We start from the raw sequence: 16,831 nt of genomic DNA on the forward strand, positions 1-16,831 counted from the left end.
AGTGGTTAAAAACTTTGCATAATGACTAGAAATGTAACATTTTACAAACAATAATGTGAAATAAATTTAGGTATTGGTAGGCTTGATTTTGAGCTATCTGCCCTTGAAAATGGCCGAAAAGAGCCAAAAACTCGCATTCAGGAGCAGATAACTCAAAAGTAGCACCGCAACCCCTAATTTTTGCATTAGTTTGTTTCTATCTTAATTCTCTTTAATCATGCAAAGTTTAAGAAAATTCTGTCTGCTAGTTAAAATTTCTTCTTTGTACAATATGCACACTAATATGTGCAGTGGAAACCAGGGGATGTGCCTTTAAGGGACAGACAAATAATTGTAAAGAATGATAAACGAGGTCATCATGCTCAGATGGACTACTAATTTGCCATATGAATATGATGATGTTTAATTATTTTTTACCTGGAGATTTAAGAAGACTTTTTAACACTTCTTTCACATCAGCCAACATGAAGCTTTTGACCATGCCTCCACAATTTTCGGTTTCACACTGAAGAATCTGTCCATCTTTAGGGAATATATATTCACATTTGCTGCAGTAGTGAACCTCTGTATAGCTACTTGAAGGTGTATACGAAAGAACTTTACTATAATGTAACAAGGGGTTATTTCTAGCATCTGGCAGTACTTGTCTCACTGTTTTTAGTATATCACTGCATGCACTAGAAGTTAAATTGTGTTTCTTAAAACAATTAAGTAACATCAGAGCACCATTCTTGGAGTTTTCACTTAGGTTTTCAAAGTCAGATGCACCAGATGCCATACTGTCTGTACTGAAAGTCTCACTTGAAGAAATGCTTTGTGATTCATCTGATGTGTCAAGAGCAGATCCTGATAGTTCAATACTGACATCTGTATCTGTATCTGTGGTATTTGTATTGCTTGCATTTTTGTCAGTATCATTGCTTGCTTCATTGCCGCTTGAGAGAGGACCTGCGACAGCAGTTGAGGAATCTGAAAGTCAATCATGCAAACATTAAAACCTTACTGCTTGGATTTTTCCTGAATCATTCGCAAGAGTAATACTCTATAACACATTCAAGAGCATTTAGCAAATAAAACTGGAAAGGCATTTACTGCTTAGTAGCAGTATTAGGACTATTAAGTCACAATTAAAATTATTAATGTGATAACAGTTTATGCCCTACATCAAGTCTGCAATAAATTTATCTTCTCTAAGGCAAAAAGAACATTCATTTTGCTGATGAATTTTAATAGCAGTTCAGTTGGTGTGGAACAAACACTAATTAATGCCGAAATAGATATATTTTGAGACCCCTTCAGTAAAATAAAATCTTGGTGACGAATGTCTAGTCTGCCATGTACATGTACCTTGCAAGGCAAAGTCATCATTAGCTGCCTCATAACAATCAGCACAGTTAAATTGAAATCATTAATGCAGTATTATGCTCAAGCCCAGACCAAGCTTTATCGAAAACATACACAGCTTCAAAATCTTCTAGATGTGACCGTAGGTCTGCATGCAACATGTAGTTACAAGTACTGAACATGACGACATTTTACAAAGTAATTTTACAATTACTTCAATGCATGATAAGTGACAGTCTGGAAAAGGTTGGTCAGACACAATTCTGCACTGACATATGGACAAACGCTTGACAAAAGAATTTACCTCTGATTTCACCAAATGCCAAAGACTTCCTGCTTTTCACAGATTTCCATCTATACAAGGTACTTCTAGGTACTTCAATACTTTCATCAGAACTGTACAACTTTTTACATGGCTTTACTGGAGCTGGAACGCAACAGATGATATCATATAGCTTTAATATTACATAGCACAATTTTAGGATGACGACTGCAATATTTCTGCTATTCATTTAAAAGTTCATTATAAGATACAAGACTGAGAATGTGTATTAAACAAGTAAAATTGATTAAAACTGATATCCCCATAGAAGTATGAATATATATTATGGAGCAAAATTTTCGTAGTTCAAGTTGCCATCTGACGTTAAAATGGGTCCTGTACTGATCAACAAATCAGAAATTGGATCTAAATGTCCCCCACCCAATCTCCAAACAAAAATCACACAAACAGACAAGTAAAGCAAAATGAGTAATCGCTGCCCCTGCTCTAGTGTTTATAAGTACATACATTTACGTGTCGAGTGTGTTTTAAATATGCACAGACGTCGAAAAGATATGGACAGAAAGTCAAATGGACACCAAAACTATATCTATCCACCTTCAGTGGGGAAAAATTAGCAACAAACTATTGAGGCATTATGGCTAAGGGTAGTGCAACAAACACCTAATCCTAAGGTTCATGGTTGCATTGTATTCATATTCATAAGCTGACTATGCAACATTTTCAAGTAAAAGCCAAAAGCATTTGTTAAAAGTAGGAAGTAAAAGTTACACCTACACAGGGCATGTTGTTGAAACAAATGATTCAGAATTGAACGCTTTGAGTTCACCGTACGTTTACAGAGCTGACATTCGAAGTTCCTTTTGCCATCACAATATTTTTCCAAGTAGCAAGTCTCTTTCTGTTTTTTATCTGATATGGAAGACATTCTGTAGATCTGTTAACAAAAAGAACAAGAGGGTTATGATGACCCTGGATCGCTCATCTGAGTAATATGACCTGCATGTTTCAAATGTCAAAACTGATGCTAAAATATAAAGAAAGTTAGTAGGTTACATTCAGGGTCAATGAAATTCAGTTTTACCATCGGTATGCACAACTGTACATGACATCCAAATTTCACAGCTGTATCTTAAAAAACAAGAAAGTAGGTCAGCAGGTCAAGGTCATAGTCAAGTGACATCATATTACTTAGGGTCATCAGGTAATTATTATTAAACAGTCTTGGAAATGGGATCAGATAGTTTTTTAAGTATTTTTTCCTATATAACTCATATAATAATTAAATGACCCCGGGGCGGGACCTCTTTTAACCCCAGAGGCATAATTTGAACAATTTTGGTAGAGGACTACTAGGCAATGCATCATACCAAATATCAAAAGCCTGGGTCGCATGGTTTCAGACAAGAAGATTTTTAAAGTTTTTTCCTGAAAGTCTATATAAAACATAGGACCCCAGGGCAGGCCTCTTTTCACCCCAGGGGTACAATAAGAACAATTTTGGTTGAGGACCATATGACAATGCTACAAACAAAATATCAAAGGCCTAAGTCATGTGGTTTCAGACAAGAAGATTTTTGAAATTTTTGTCCTATATAAGTCTATGTAAAACTTGGGACCCCTGGGGCGGGGCCATATTTGACCCTAGGGGGATAATTTGAACAATCTTGGTAGAGGACTACTAGATAATGCTACATACCAAATATCAAAGCCCTAGGCTGTGTGGTTTTGTACAAGAAGATTTTCAAAGTTTTCCCTATGTAAGTCTGTATAAACTATGTAACCCTCGGGGCAGGGCCATATTTGACCCTAGGGGGATAATTTGAACAACCTTGGTAATGGTAGAGGACCACTAGATGATGCTACACACCAGATATCAAAGCCCTAGGCCCTGTGGTTTTGGACAAGAAGATTTTAAAAGTTTTTCCTTTCGGTTGCCATGGCAACCAGAGTTCTGCATGGAATTCAATTCTTTGAAAAAAATTGAAAGGGGGCCACCTAAGGATCATTTCTGTGAAGTTTGGTGTAATTCTGCCCAGTGGTTTTCATGAAGATTTTTTTAGAAAATGTTGACGGACACACGAAACAAGACAGACATTGACCGGTCACAAAAGCTCACCATGAGCCTTTGGCTCAGGTGAGCTAAAAATGAAATAAGACCCATTCAGTGCTTACAGAATCTAAATAAGAGCAGACAGGTATGTAAAATCTGTAGTTGACAATCTGAACAAAACTTATGGAAGTAATCATGCTGATGGATACTGCATTTTAAATTTTCAACAGCTGGAGGTAGATGTTCGTCATGGAAGAAATTATGAGACGGAGATATTTTTTGTAGAAGTTATTATGCCTATGTCAAGTCCCCTTTTGTCAGTGGTTTAGATATACGGGTTCAATATGTCAAGTCCCCTTGTGTCAGTGGTTTAGATACACAGGTTCAAATTTAGCTATCAAACCAGTAGTATTATGGTGGAATCGTGTAAATGAATTAAAATCTTACTGAAATTTACATTTATCTGATAATTTTAGCTGGGCCATATTATCAAGGGTCAGCATTTTCCATGTAAGTTGCGTGGAGTCCAAAAGAAATTGACATCGATTGCGATCACTGTAACCGTACAGTACAATATTAATTAGTTTGTTAGCAATCATAAAGGTATTTCATTACTTCATTACCAGAAACAAACGCAAATGTTTACAAATGCTTCCTTCTTCAGGAAAACACGGTTTTCTATTATGCTTATATCATTGAAAAACAAATAAAATATTTAGGTTACAAACCACTAAATTTGTGCATCCCCACGGTTATCCATAGTGTCAGCAGTGAATAGCTATGAATGTACATCTAATCAGATCTACAAGACTCATCTTTTTACCGTTAAAACAGCTGAAAAATTAAAATGGAAAGAGAAACTGCAAAAAAGTAAATCTGTTCATCTCATTTCAGGTTAGATAGATATATATATATAGGTATACTACTATTAAGTAACCTAAAAGAAAGTACCCTGACATCCGAGCTTCCGGTGAGAAACCACCATAGAAATGTTTTCCTTTACTTGAGAATTAAAACAAGCAATCATATACATGTACAATTTTGGAAGCTACCGTCCACGCCCTCTAGCCCCGGGTTGAGCAGAACTCAACATTTACACATGTTATAAGGACCAGAATGTAATTTAGAGACACCCGCTGATGTATTCATACGGCGGTGCACATGGAACCTTCAATGATGCACAGAGTGCAATTCCATGAAAAGTGGCGTATGGTCCCCAGATAAAATAATGGCTGTGCCCTAAACGAGAAAACAATGGGCAGAACAAAACAAACTGGAATTTACAGAGGGGATCTGTGGTTATGGAGCCTGCATATCACAGAAACTGCCAAAAGACAACATTAAAAGGCAGGCACCATATCAATTTTTAAGTATTATTTATTTATTATTTTGTTAGAACCATACATTCTATATGTATAAAAAGAGTTAAGAATTGCATGGTACTAGTTTTAAAAGAGTGATGATCCATCCTCGGCTTTCCTGATGTTGTTCTATTCACATTCTTTGAATAATTCCATTTCATTTCAGCCTATTTGAAAGTATTTCTTGAAGAATATTGAAAAATGAATATAAATATTCTGATTGAGAAGTATGATATCAAAGCAAAAAACTCGGTAAAGACCCTGGAAAAGGTCGGGCTTGTATTTCATGTTGATACACGATCAACTTGTTTCATCGAGTTTGCGGGCAAATCGCTGATAATTAAAAAGTAAACGCTACAATACATGTAAATACATTCTAATGTTCCGTGCTAAAATACTTATTTTTAAGTCGCATACCTGTTATCATTTTTGTCCTCCTCTACTGACCGGGACATTGTTTATAGCAAAGAATAGCCGGTGCCGACGCAAAAAACCGCCGATATCGCAGATTTAAGAAAGAGTCCGCCGATACGGATATGCACCGTGACTCAGAAGCCAGATCGGAAGATTTAGTGGTGTGTTACCTTTTCAAGAACACAAGCGGCCAGAAAATTGAAAATTATGGCGGACACCGACATGCTTTTTTTGGTGCATTGGGAGGATCGCATGCTCTCAGTTATTGAGAAGGGCGATATTTTAGAGCCTTTGAAAGAGAATTATGTCGAAGGAGAGCTTATTTTTGCTAAATTTGGCAAGAAGCGCTACGAAGCAGTTATATGTGAAGTACATCGTAAGTTTTTCCACTGCATAGGCTTCATGCATGTCAAAAAATATCTCCAAATTACATAACACAAGTTAGTTTGAACTAACCATGTTATCTGCAATGTTCATTAAGAACAACGTCCCTTCTTCAGGTGCGATTAAATGATAGGCCGATAGTATAAAAGATGAAAGTGCATGTTCGATATTTCCTGCCGAGATACGTAAATAAGCTGAGTTTTTGGGATTCCATGCTTGAATAAAAATCTATTGTTTCTGTCATGCATGTTTGGAAATATAATCCGGACTGAACAGAGCTTCTACAGTCAGGGGAATCGTACTCTGACAAGGGACGTTTCTCTTAGTGAACATTGCGGATAAAATATAAAAGGCAGTGGCTAGAGAACCGGAATCGGTTCCCTAGACAGCGAACTTATTCGTCCGGAACTGGTTCTCTAGCCAAAGAACCGTGCATAGACTAGGGAACCGGAATTTTACTTCTGTGCATAAAGCTGCCGAAATTCACTTTTTTTATTTTTTTGGTAAGTATTATGCATGTTATTATCTAAATGAATTTAACATTTCAATTTTCAGCAAGCCATGCCCTTTCATTTATCTGTGTTTACCATGTCTCCAAAAGTGTACTTGCCGCATACTGTCCGCCATATTGGAATGATAAAATAAACAAGTACGAATGAATGCGGAAATCGTAAGCATTGGAGCAAGCCGAAATAAACTTGAAATGTAAAAATAAAACAATAAAAGAAACATCTAAAACAAATAAGTAATTTCCGTTTATTAGTATATTGATCACATATCTTTGAACGTGAAATGCCGAGGTGTTATAAACTGATCAAAGAATCGGCATGAAGTTTTAATGGCAATTAAATTAGTTTGTACATCTATAAACATGTAATGACACAAATACAAATCAATATTACTTTATATTGAAATGATTTTAACAGAGTACATGCTGAAAGCAAATAACATTTAAAAAAAGGAAAGTGAGTATTCACGCATTTATTCGTACTAGTTTTTATCATTCCAATATGGCGGACAGTTAACGCAGATAAATGCAAGGGCACAGTAAAATTAATTAAGATAACAATATGCATGACATTTACCAATAAACAAAGTGGATTTTGGCAGCATTATGCATAGAAATAAAATTCCGATTCCCTAGCCTATGTATGCTATTTTGGTTAGAGAACCGGTTCCGGACGAATAAGTTCGCTGTCTAGGGAACCGATTCCGGTTCTCTAGCCACTGCCAATATAAAAAAAATTTCAGTGTATTGGCACAGAAAGGGACAGGATTCATTTTTTCTATATAAGTGATCGTAGAGCTGGTACAAAGACTATTTCACCCCAGTTTTTTTATGCTTGATATCAACAAATGTTTACATTACACTTACGGGATATTTTTTTAATTAACAGGTCTAGGAAAGTGGTATATTTAGTAGATATAAATTTACAGATCAAATGTCTGAAAACTGCTAAAATCGTACTTTAACTCAAAATCACAGGTTGAAATTAATAGATTTACTTATGGTACGCATAAATAAAGGTCAATTGTAACTTTCAGTCATTTCTGTTGACTTTTGATTTTTTTGAAAAGGCCAAAAACTCAAAGTCAATAAAAATGGCTGAAACTCACAAATGATGTTAATTTATGCATACTGTAAATTATTAAAAACCAATTTCAAGCTGCGGTTTTGGGAATAAATGTAATTTCATCCGTTTTCATACACACAATCTGTAAATTTACAGATCGAAAAATCAGATAATCTGTAAATATACCACTTTCCTAGACCTGATTAGTGCATGAAAGACAGGGCTTTTCATCAGGAAATATTAATTGGGAAGAGGCCTTGGCCTTTCAAATTGGGAAATTTATGCGCGATAATTGTATATTTTGGGAAAAATTATCAACCGGAAGTAAACATTGAAGCAAATTTATCTCCCCTGAAAGATGGACTAAAATCCAGGCCATGAAACATAACATATTAGACTGGCAATGTGTCACACCTGGTTCTGTGGGCTGTTAGGCTATTGTGCAACAAAAAATCGACACCAGACAAACGCTTCCTCTGGAAATACTGAAATGTAAACAAAATCTTAGCCATCTGTTGCATGATTTGGGGAAATCTTACCTTGCATTTTGCGAAATACCTCTGCCACAGTTGGGAAAAAATAGTATATTTTTGGATTGGGAAGAGGCCTTTTATTGGCCTCTGTTATATGTGGAAGACATATTGATTTACTCCAGTCTGTGTGTGTGTCCGTGTGTCTGTCACAAAGCTTGTCCGCACTCTTAAGTCGAACATTTCTCATCCGATTTTCACCAAACTTAAACAAAATGTGTTTGACCATAAGACCTCAGTCAAGTTCGATAACTAGTAAAATCGGTCCAGGCATTTTGGAGTTGCGGCCCTTGAATTACCGAAAAATCAGCATTTTTACTCTTGTCCGCACTCTGTTGAACACTTATCCGATCTTCACAAAACTTGAACAAAATGTGTTTGATCATAAGACCTTTCTCAAAAGCAGCTCTAGTTTCACCACAGAAAAGGTCATTATTGGTTTTGATGTAAAGAGAGGGATTATGACCTATCACGAAAATATCTCAGAATCAGTTTTGACGTCAAATTATTTGGATTATCACTGGAGTGTAACTTTGACATTAATCTATTGACATACTGCCTTATTTCTTTACCATTACAATCTTTATTTACAGCCAACATGAAGTACTTAATGAAGCAAGCAAAACTCCCTCCGAAATATTCATACACAGAAGTAAAACAACGGCAGAATGCACTACCTACAGTTCCTTGTAAGTTAGTTTTTATGTAACCTTCAAATTGTACCTGCTTACAGACAGAGTCCTCAATCTTCATAGGATGATTGCATTTATTGAGTATATTGTTTTTGAGTTCACTGGGTCAAAGGGCAAAGTCTCAGGGGGCCCAAATTTTGAAATCAGTTTCCACTCAACACCAGAACCATTTTACATAGAACCTTCAAGGGACATTGGTCTCGGTAAAGTAGCTGACCCCTATTGATTTTGGGGTCACTAAGTCAAACTCAGGGCCCCTTACTTTGAAAATGGTTTCCACTTGAAATTATAAGTAATATTACAATAACTTTGAAGCATAATCGATCGGAAAATGTTAATAATCATCAATGATAAATCGATATCAAATTGTTGATTAATTATTGATATAGAAAATAATCAGCAACAATCGTTTCTAATTGGCAGTTAACTGATTAAAGACTGATTTTTATGCCCCCAGTTTTTGTGGGGTGGGGGGGGGGGGCATATAGATTTGCCCTTGTCCGTCCTTCCGTCCGAGAATGTTGTGTCGCGTGTAGCTACAAAAGTATTTGACCTACAGTCACCAAACTTTACAGTAGTGTTGGTCAGCATGTGAACTTGTGCACCAGGAGTATTGCGTCCGGATTCATTCAGTGGTTTAGGAGTTATGGCCCCTGACTTAGTATAAAATGGTCATTTTAATGTTGTGTCGCGCCTAGCTCCAAAAGTATTTGACATAGTCACCAAACTTTACAGGAATGTTGGTCAGCATGTGTAGTTGTGCACCTGGGGTTTCGCGTAGTTGTGCACCTGGGGTTTTGCGTCCGGATTCATTCAGTAATGTAGGAGTTATGGCCCCTGACTTAGTAAAAAATTGTCATTTTAATGTTGTGTCGTGTGTAGCTCCAAAAGTATTTGACCTAGAGTCACCAAACTTTACAGGATTGTTTGTCAGCATGTGCAGTTGTGCACCTGGGGTTTCAAGTCCGGATTCATTCAGTATTAGTTATGGCCCCTGACTTGGGAGAAAAGGTCTGTGTACTTTGTCATGTAGTGGGGGCATGGGACACATTTCTAGCTGCCGATTATTTCTGATTTTTGATTAATTTTGCATTGTAAGTGATTTCAGAAGTATTCTATTTTCAGCATTATCAGGTCCTTATCACAGTGTGGTACCATCAAAAGCACCTTCTGACTTTCAGTCAGAAAAGTCATCTAGTCAGCCAGAGATGTCATCTAGTCAGCCAGAAAAGTCATCTAGAAGTCAGTCAGAAAAGTCATCTGGTCAGTCAGAAAAGTCATCTAGAAGTCAGTCAGAAAAGTCATCTTGTCAGTCAGAAAAGTCATCTGGTCAGTCAGAGAAGTCATCTAGTCAGTCAGAAAAGTCATCTGGTCAGTCAGAAAAGTCATCTAGAAGTCAGTCAGAAAAGTCATCTGGTCAGTCAGAAAAGTCATCTGGTCAGTCAGAGAAGTCATCTAGTCAGTCAGAAAAGTCATCTGGTCAGTCAGAAAAGTCATCTAGAAGTCAGTCAGAAAAGTCATCTGGTCAGTCAGAAAAGTCATCTAGAAGTCAGTCAGAAAAGTCATCTGGTCAGTCAGAAAAGTCATCTGGTCAGTCTGAAAAGTCATCTGGTCAGTCAGAAAAGTCATCTAGTCAGTCAGAAAAGTCATCTGGTCAGTCAGAGGAGTCATTTGTTCAGTCAGAAAAGTCATCAATGCCAACATCCAGTCAGTCACACAGGTCACCGAGTCATGACGGCAAGTCTTCTTCCAGGAATTCAGAAAAGTCCTCTTCCTTTTTGCCAAGCAATTCTAAGAAACGCAAAGAATTCAGGTAAGTTTAATTTTTGGATATGCGCTAACACTATTTGTTCAGCACAGCCTAGTTTTGTTTAAATTGGGCTAAACTTGATTTGAAAATGATTCAGTCATATCATGATGAGCAAATAAAACATCTTTCTTGTTCTTTGGGATCGTCGACGATTTAAACAGATCCTTTTAATCCATTGAAAAGTGTCTTTCTTGACATCTTAACATCTTAAACCATTGGTTCTGGTTATTTATGGCTATTTCATGTCACGTAAGAACCCATTCACAAATAACAATCTTCTTGCGAGTGACCGCATTTCATGATGAATCTTGAATTACCAACATTTGATAAATGCTTGTTCACTGATAGAGGGAAAACTAATCTTTAGGCGTAAAAAAAAATTTTTTTGTTTCCAGTATCCCGACCTACTCTAATTTTTTGGCCTGATCCTAAATGTTTTTATGGCCTTGGAGAATATTTTTTTCAACTTTTTAACAAAAAGATGCAAAACTGCACTTTTTATGCTTTAAACACGACCAGTGATGTTGGAAAACAACTTACTGATGCTCTAAAGGCATAACCCCCATATTTTCAATCATTTTTTTGACAAAAAAATTTCTGAAAAGTCTCCCTTAATAAAAAAAAATTCCAAAAAAAAAATTTCCGACCTACCTACCCTAATTTTTTTTAGCATGTTACCGGAAACAGAATTATTTTTTTAGGCCTTATTGTAACTGAGTATACTTGTATATTTCAGCTTGGAAGAAGAATGCAGAAGCCTCAGGAAAAAAGTGAAAAAGTTGGAAGAGCGGGTCACAGCTCTGGAGGAAAAGCCGGGTTCCACCAAAACTGAGGATGATATGGCGCAGGACTTGGTAGCACACCTGAATGCGTCAGACACAGGTGAAATAGTGCAAATACTGGCACGATATATCTTCACTGAAGAGGAATTAAAAAAATCATCAAGAACGGGGAAGAAAACAGTGAAATCAGGAGAAAGTCCAAGGCCTCCATTGGATCAGGAAAAGTTTCAAAAATTAGAAAGACTTGTTATTCTAAAAACAAAAGTTGCAAAAGAAGTGTTCATAAAAAAGTTTGAAAACTTCCAAAAGGTTTTGCGTAGAAAGTGAAATTGTTGAGAACTGATCAGAACAAAGTCTAGTTTTGCGTTATTACTGACAATGATGTGCACTGATCATGATGATTTGTCCAGTTTTATGATGTTTTGGAAATTTTGAATTATTTCTGACAGTGATGTGCATATATCATGTTGATTTGTCCTGTTTGATATTTTGGAAATATTGAAATTATTACTGACAATGATGTGCACTGATCATGTTGATTTGTCCAGTTTTATGATGTTTTGGAAATTTTGAATTATTTCTGACAGTGATGTGCATATATCATGTTGATTTGTCCTGTTTGATGTTTTGGAAATATTGAAATTATTACTGACAATGATGTGCATTGATCATGTTGATTTGTCCAGTTATATAATGTTTTGGAAATTTTGGAATTGTTCTCTTGTATCTTTCAACATGTCATTCAAGTTATACCGGTACCACGAAACTCAAGCTCAGTTAGTGGCTCATGATTCAAAATCCTAATTTCGATGACTGATTAATGTTCAACATTTTAATGTATTAAAAAAAGATATACATGTATTCATTGTCAGAATTTTACAGATGTTTTTATTTTACATTGACTTTTAAGGTAGGTTTGTGGTGAATTGCAAGTTAAGATGTAAAGCAACTATGCATGCAGTTGCGCTAGGAGACCACCAGATTTATCTGGTATCTGAGTCTGTGCACCCTGGTATCATCTTAGCTTCAGTTTTTTTATGTAAACCATAAACCACCTCAGTTGACAACACATTAAGCCACCAGGGAGAAATGTATCACTTTTGAGCTCTTCATGGTGACACAATTTTTACAAAGTAGTGTGTGTGTGCTTTTGAAAACTATTGTTGGGGGCATACCCGGTCATCGGAATTGGTATTTCTAATCACAGGCCAACTCGGCTACACTTGACAAGTGTGTGAGCCAAATATGACTTGTATAAGAAGTTTTGGCCCCAATCTTGGTAAATATACAGGCCAAACGAAACTTTTTAGGCCATAAAGAGGAACTTGTGTTCATAAACTTTTTATGAACCCAAGTTCATGAACTGTTCATTTCCAGTTCCTGAAGTGCAAATGTCAGACCCCATTGGAATTCTGTATAAAAAAATTCTTGAACCATTCGTCCCCTTAATGCAAAAAGGTACCATGAGCATATGAATAAAGAAGGCACTTGGTACCTTTTTGCATTAAGGGGGCGCATTCATGAAAGAGAAAGTTCATGAACTGTCCAAGAAATGGAAAGAAGCTTATTTCATGAACTTTTTATGAACCCGAGTTCATGAACTGTTCATTTCCAGTTCCTGAAGTGCAAATGAGACATTGGAATTCTGTTTAAAAATAATTCTTGAACCATTCATGAAAGAGACAGTTCATGAACTGTCCAAGAAATGGAAAGAAGCTTATTTTCTTTAAATAATTCATGAAGAGTTCATGAATTATTGAAAGACAAAAGTTCATGAATACTACAAAGTCAGTTCATGAACTACTTTTTTCAAGAACTTTTCAAGAATTGTCTCATTTGCACTTCAGGAACTGGTAAAGAACTTCTCATGCACTTTTGAAATGAACTATTCATGAATTATTCATGAATAATTCATGAACAGTAACTGTTCATTTCGCAGGGGTCACTGCAGAGTTGGTGCGGTCTTCTGCGCATGCCCGGAAGTGATTATCTAATGTCGCGTACGGCAAAAATTCGCAAATTATTGAATGTTCGCATGCATTTAATGTACAAAATGTATAATATACTGACTAAAGGTTAGGGTAAGTATCACCATGGTTACAAAATATATACATTTAAGGAACTTTCAGTTCAAATTGCTTCAATCCGACATATACTGGAGTCTGTTATTTATACCAGCGCTCCAACTCTGCATTGAGTCACAGCTGTTTCTGATCCCGTACCGTACATTCGTAAACTATAGGTTTTGTTAAAAAAGGGCGGAAACTTTCATCGTTCTATGCCATCAAAATGCTTCAGAAACACCTTAAAATCCGCTTATTAAGAAATCTGCCGTTTGATAATTTTATGTATATATTTCTAAGTCATTTGCTTAAACACTGAAAGAGTATTTCGTACCAACCTGCGTTGTATAAATGCCCGCCACACCCTACCTCGTTGTAATTTGATTTAAGCGAAATCTAATACGGTGACCTATCAATTTTCTTTTTGTTTTAGATTAGGTAGACAGAACCAAAGGTATAAGCAGAGTTTGATTAAATTCTGTTATGTGAAACTCGATAAAATAGAAGAAGTACCAAATTAAAACTGACAAAAATATGCAAAAATAGCCCTTGGGTCTGCTACACAAGTATTCCTTTCTTTACAAAATCATGTTCTTTTGATTTCTCTGAGTATGTTTCAAATAGATATATTGTTTTCCGCTATAAAAATGCTTAGATAATCAAATTTATGCTGATTATTGTATTTTACTGAAATATATTTTAGGATTACAGATATTTTGAAAAATGTTTAAAATAGCACCATATCTAGGGGCAAATTAAATTGAAACAAACCTAGTTTTTTTTTATTTCATTTTTCAATACAACATAACATCATCTTTTAATACAAAACATTTCATCAAAATCTATTATTGAGAAAAAAAATACGAAACTGTAGCGAGCGTCCTTAATTAAACAAACCTCGGAAATATATATGTTGAAATGTAAAACCTTAGCTGTTTTCGCATAATAAACAGTTATCAAAATATTAAGACTTTTTTTTAATGTTGTCAAGTGATTTACTTTTGCGTAGTTCTAACGGCAGTTCATTCCAAAGTTTTGGACCAAAAGTACAGAAACTTCTGTCATTGAATGTTTTGCACTTGTTGTATGGAACAACATAACGACATTCAGAATTTTCAGATGATCTCAAACCTTTTCTACCAGGAATATACTCTGTAAGCAATTCTGTTAAATACAGAGGTGCTCTGCCAGTGTGACAGCTTTACATGAAAGAAAGTATCATGAACTCAGTTCTTGCTTTCACCGGCAACAAATGTAAGTGATACAATGCATGTTTAGAACTGTCAAATTTCCTCCTGTTAAGGACAGGTTTTGCGCACATGTTTAGAATACGTTGCATTTTACGCACCTCACAGTTAGCTACGCCATGCAGTATGACATTGCAATAATCCAGATGTGAAATAACTAATGACAAAACTAAAATTTCAGTGGCTGCTTTTGTTAAGTATTTTCGGATGTTCTTAATTCGAAGATAATTCAACATGGCTGTACGACATTTGCGATTTACATGATCTTTAAAGTTCAGGGAACTTAAGTCAAGTCCACAATAGTAACGGGCGAGGAATTAAAACTTCAGCGTGTCTACCAGTTCCTGCTTCTTCTCAACAAATTTGAAAGAGAATGGCGAACTGTTGACGGGTAAACAAGCGGCAAACACTTGCCTCCAAATACAAAGATATTTCCATCATCCCCATCAACAGGGAACGGAAAGGGAAGCCCAAAGAGAAAAAGGGAAAATCAGACAAGTCAAGTGGCATCCAAATGCATGAAACAGAGGCTTAAACTACATAAGCTACAGACAGCTATCAGGTAGTTGAAGACAAAGAAGTCTCCTGGGCCAGATGGAGTCACCAGTAAAATACTGACCCACTTAGGCACTGCAGCAATCTGCAAACTCCTTAAAATATACAACTACAGCTGGACACAAGGACTACTCCCACAGAGATGGAAAGAGGCAGTCATGATCCCTATCCGTAAGAAAGGCAAGGATCCAAAAAAGGCTGCAAGCTATCGTCCAATCAGTGTAACCAGTTGTGTAGGAAAGACAATGGAGAGGATTATGAGTGCATGTCTGAAATGGTGCATGGAGACTAACAACCTACTCGCAACACAACAAGCTAGCTTCGTACAATTCCGCTCCACTGAGGACAAGATCACTTACCTATCGCAAGAGATTGTGGACGCCTTCCAAGAGCAGAAAGTCGTGCTTACAGCATGGATTGATCTGCAGCGAGCGTTCGACATAGTCTGGACTAATGGACAGGAGGTCACATGTTCGGGTGGATTAAGTCATACCTCTACAATAGGAGAGCACGATTCAGCTTAGAATATGCCATCAGTAAGAAGTAAGTTCCTGTTGCGTCATGGTGTTCCGCAAGGCGGAGTCTTCTTCCCTACGCTGTTCTGTTTTTTTTTATCAGTGACGTGTAGGTGTCTTAACTATCGGAAGGGGTAAAGGCTGCACTCTACGCTGACGACCTGGTGTAATGGTGCAAGGAAGAACATGCCACAACAGCCACATATAGGTTGCAAGAACCCATCATCAAGCATTCAGCATGGGCAGAGGATTGATGTGTAGCGATCAATACAGAGAAATCGTCCACCACACTATTCTCTCTGTCGTCAAAGCAGAAGGCGGGCAAAATCAAATTTGAAATACTTCGCTGACTGAAGCAGACAAGGCAACAGTATATCAGGGAACAGTGAGACCCCATTTAGAGTATAGTTCAACTGCCTGGTCCACTACTGCCAAAACTAAGCAACATGCTCTAGACAAGGTTCAAAAGCAAGCATTACGGATCATGACAGGTGCTACAAAGTCTTCAACAATCTCCTTCAAGGAGAATCTAACAGGTATACAGCCGACACCAGACAGGAGACATGCAAAGGTCCTGCTTCAAGCCGAGAGGTTCAGGTCTTTTCAAGACCATTCCATGAAAACCAAGTTAGATGGCTGCATCAAAAATCGGCTGAAGCGTTCATAAGACAAAGAAACTCGATCGAGGGTTCGAAACTTAGCTGCACATACCAACGACTCCCCTAGGTAGTGAAGACATTATAAACCCTCTAGGGAATGATCTTTCTTCAGTGTCTGTAAGACTTCTTGTTTCTCATCTGACTGCGGGATAAGTCACATGCGCCTTCAAAGATGTAGGAGCAGTTTTCATTCCATACCCATCTGGCAAGGGGGAAACAGTACATGCAGCCGCAGAAAAACACTGCAGCAGTTACAGGGCGGAGACTGAAGAGACTCGGCAGAAGAAAGTTCCTCAGTCGTCTTTCTCGCAGATGCATTGTTTGTCATGGAAGCTCTGCTCAACATCAAAGCTCCATAGCTGGCCAGGAGAGTGCAGAGCCTGAGTATCACCTGCCATGTAGCAATCTAGAGGATTTCATCCCATTGTGGACTTGCAGGCAATGAAGAGGCAGACGAAGAGGCAGGCCAACTGGCTTAGCTAGGAGCTCCGTCAGAACAATCAACAACACATGTGAGCTACAAGGAGAAAGTCACCAGCATTAAAGCACTAACGAGACCAAAGAT

At 37.1% G+C, this 16,831-nt stretch overlaps 1 protein-coding gene across 1 annotated transcript; it reads left to right on the forward strand.

Annotated features, from left to right (window-relative positions):
- The first annotated feature begins 5,662 nt into the window (after window positions 1-5,662).
- LOC123548753 (uncharacterized) lies at window positions 5,663-11,554 on the forward strand. Its single transcript, XM_053536389.1, has 4 exons — window positions 5,663-5,831; window positions 8,537-8,632; window positions 9,761-10,448; window positions 11,182-11,554. The coding sequence occupies exons 1-4, from the start codon at window positions 5,663-5,665 to the stop codon at window positions 11,552-11,554; spliced, it is 1,326 nt and encodes a 441-aa protein (XP_053392364.1).
- The last annotated feature ends 5,277 nt before the right edge of the window (window positions 11,555-16,831 follow it).

This window comes from Mercenaria mercenaria, unplaced genomic scaffold (assembly GCF_021730395.1).
Source record: "Mercenaria mercenaria strain notata unplaced genomic scaffold, MADL_Memer_1 contig_960, whole genome shotgun sequence".
In the NCBI taxonomy this organism is placed as follows: Eukaryota; Metazoa; Mollusca; class Bivalvia; order Venerida; family Veneridae; genus Mercenaria; species Mercenaria mercenaria.

Coding starts and splice junctions, on each gene's coding strand:
- LOC123548753 (XM_053536389.1), top strand. CDS start 5,663: ATGGCGGACACCGACATGCTTTTTTTGGTGCATTGGGAGGATCGCATG. Junction 5,832..8,536: donor AGTTATATGTGAAGTACATC/GTAAGTTTTTCC, acceptor CTTTATTTACAG/CCAACATGAAGTACTTAATG. Junction 10,449..11,181: donor AAGAAACGCAAAGAATTCAG/GTAAGTTTAATT, acceptor TGTATATTTCAG/CTTGGAAGAAGAATGCAGAA.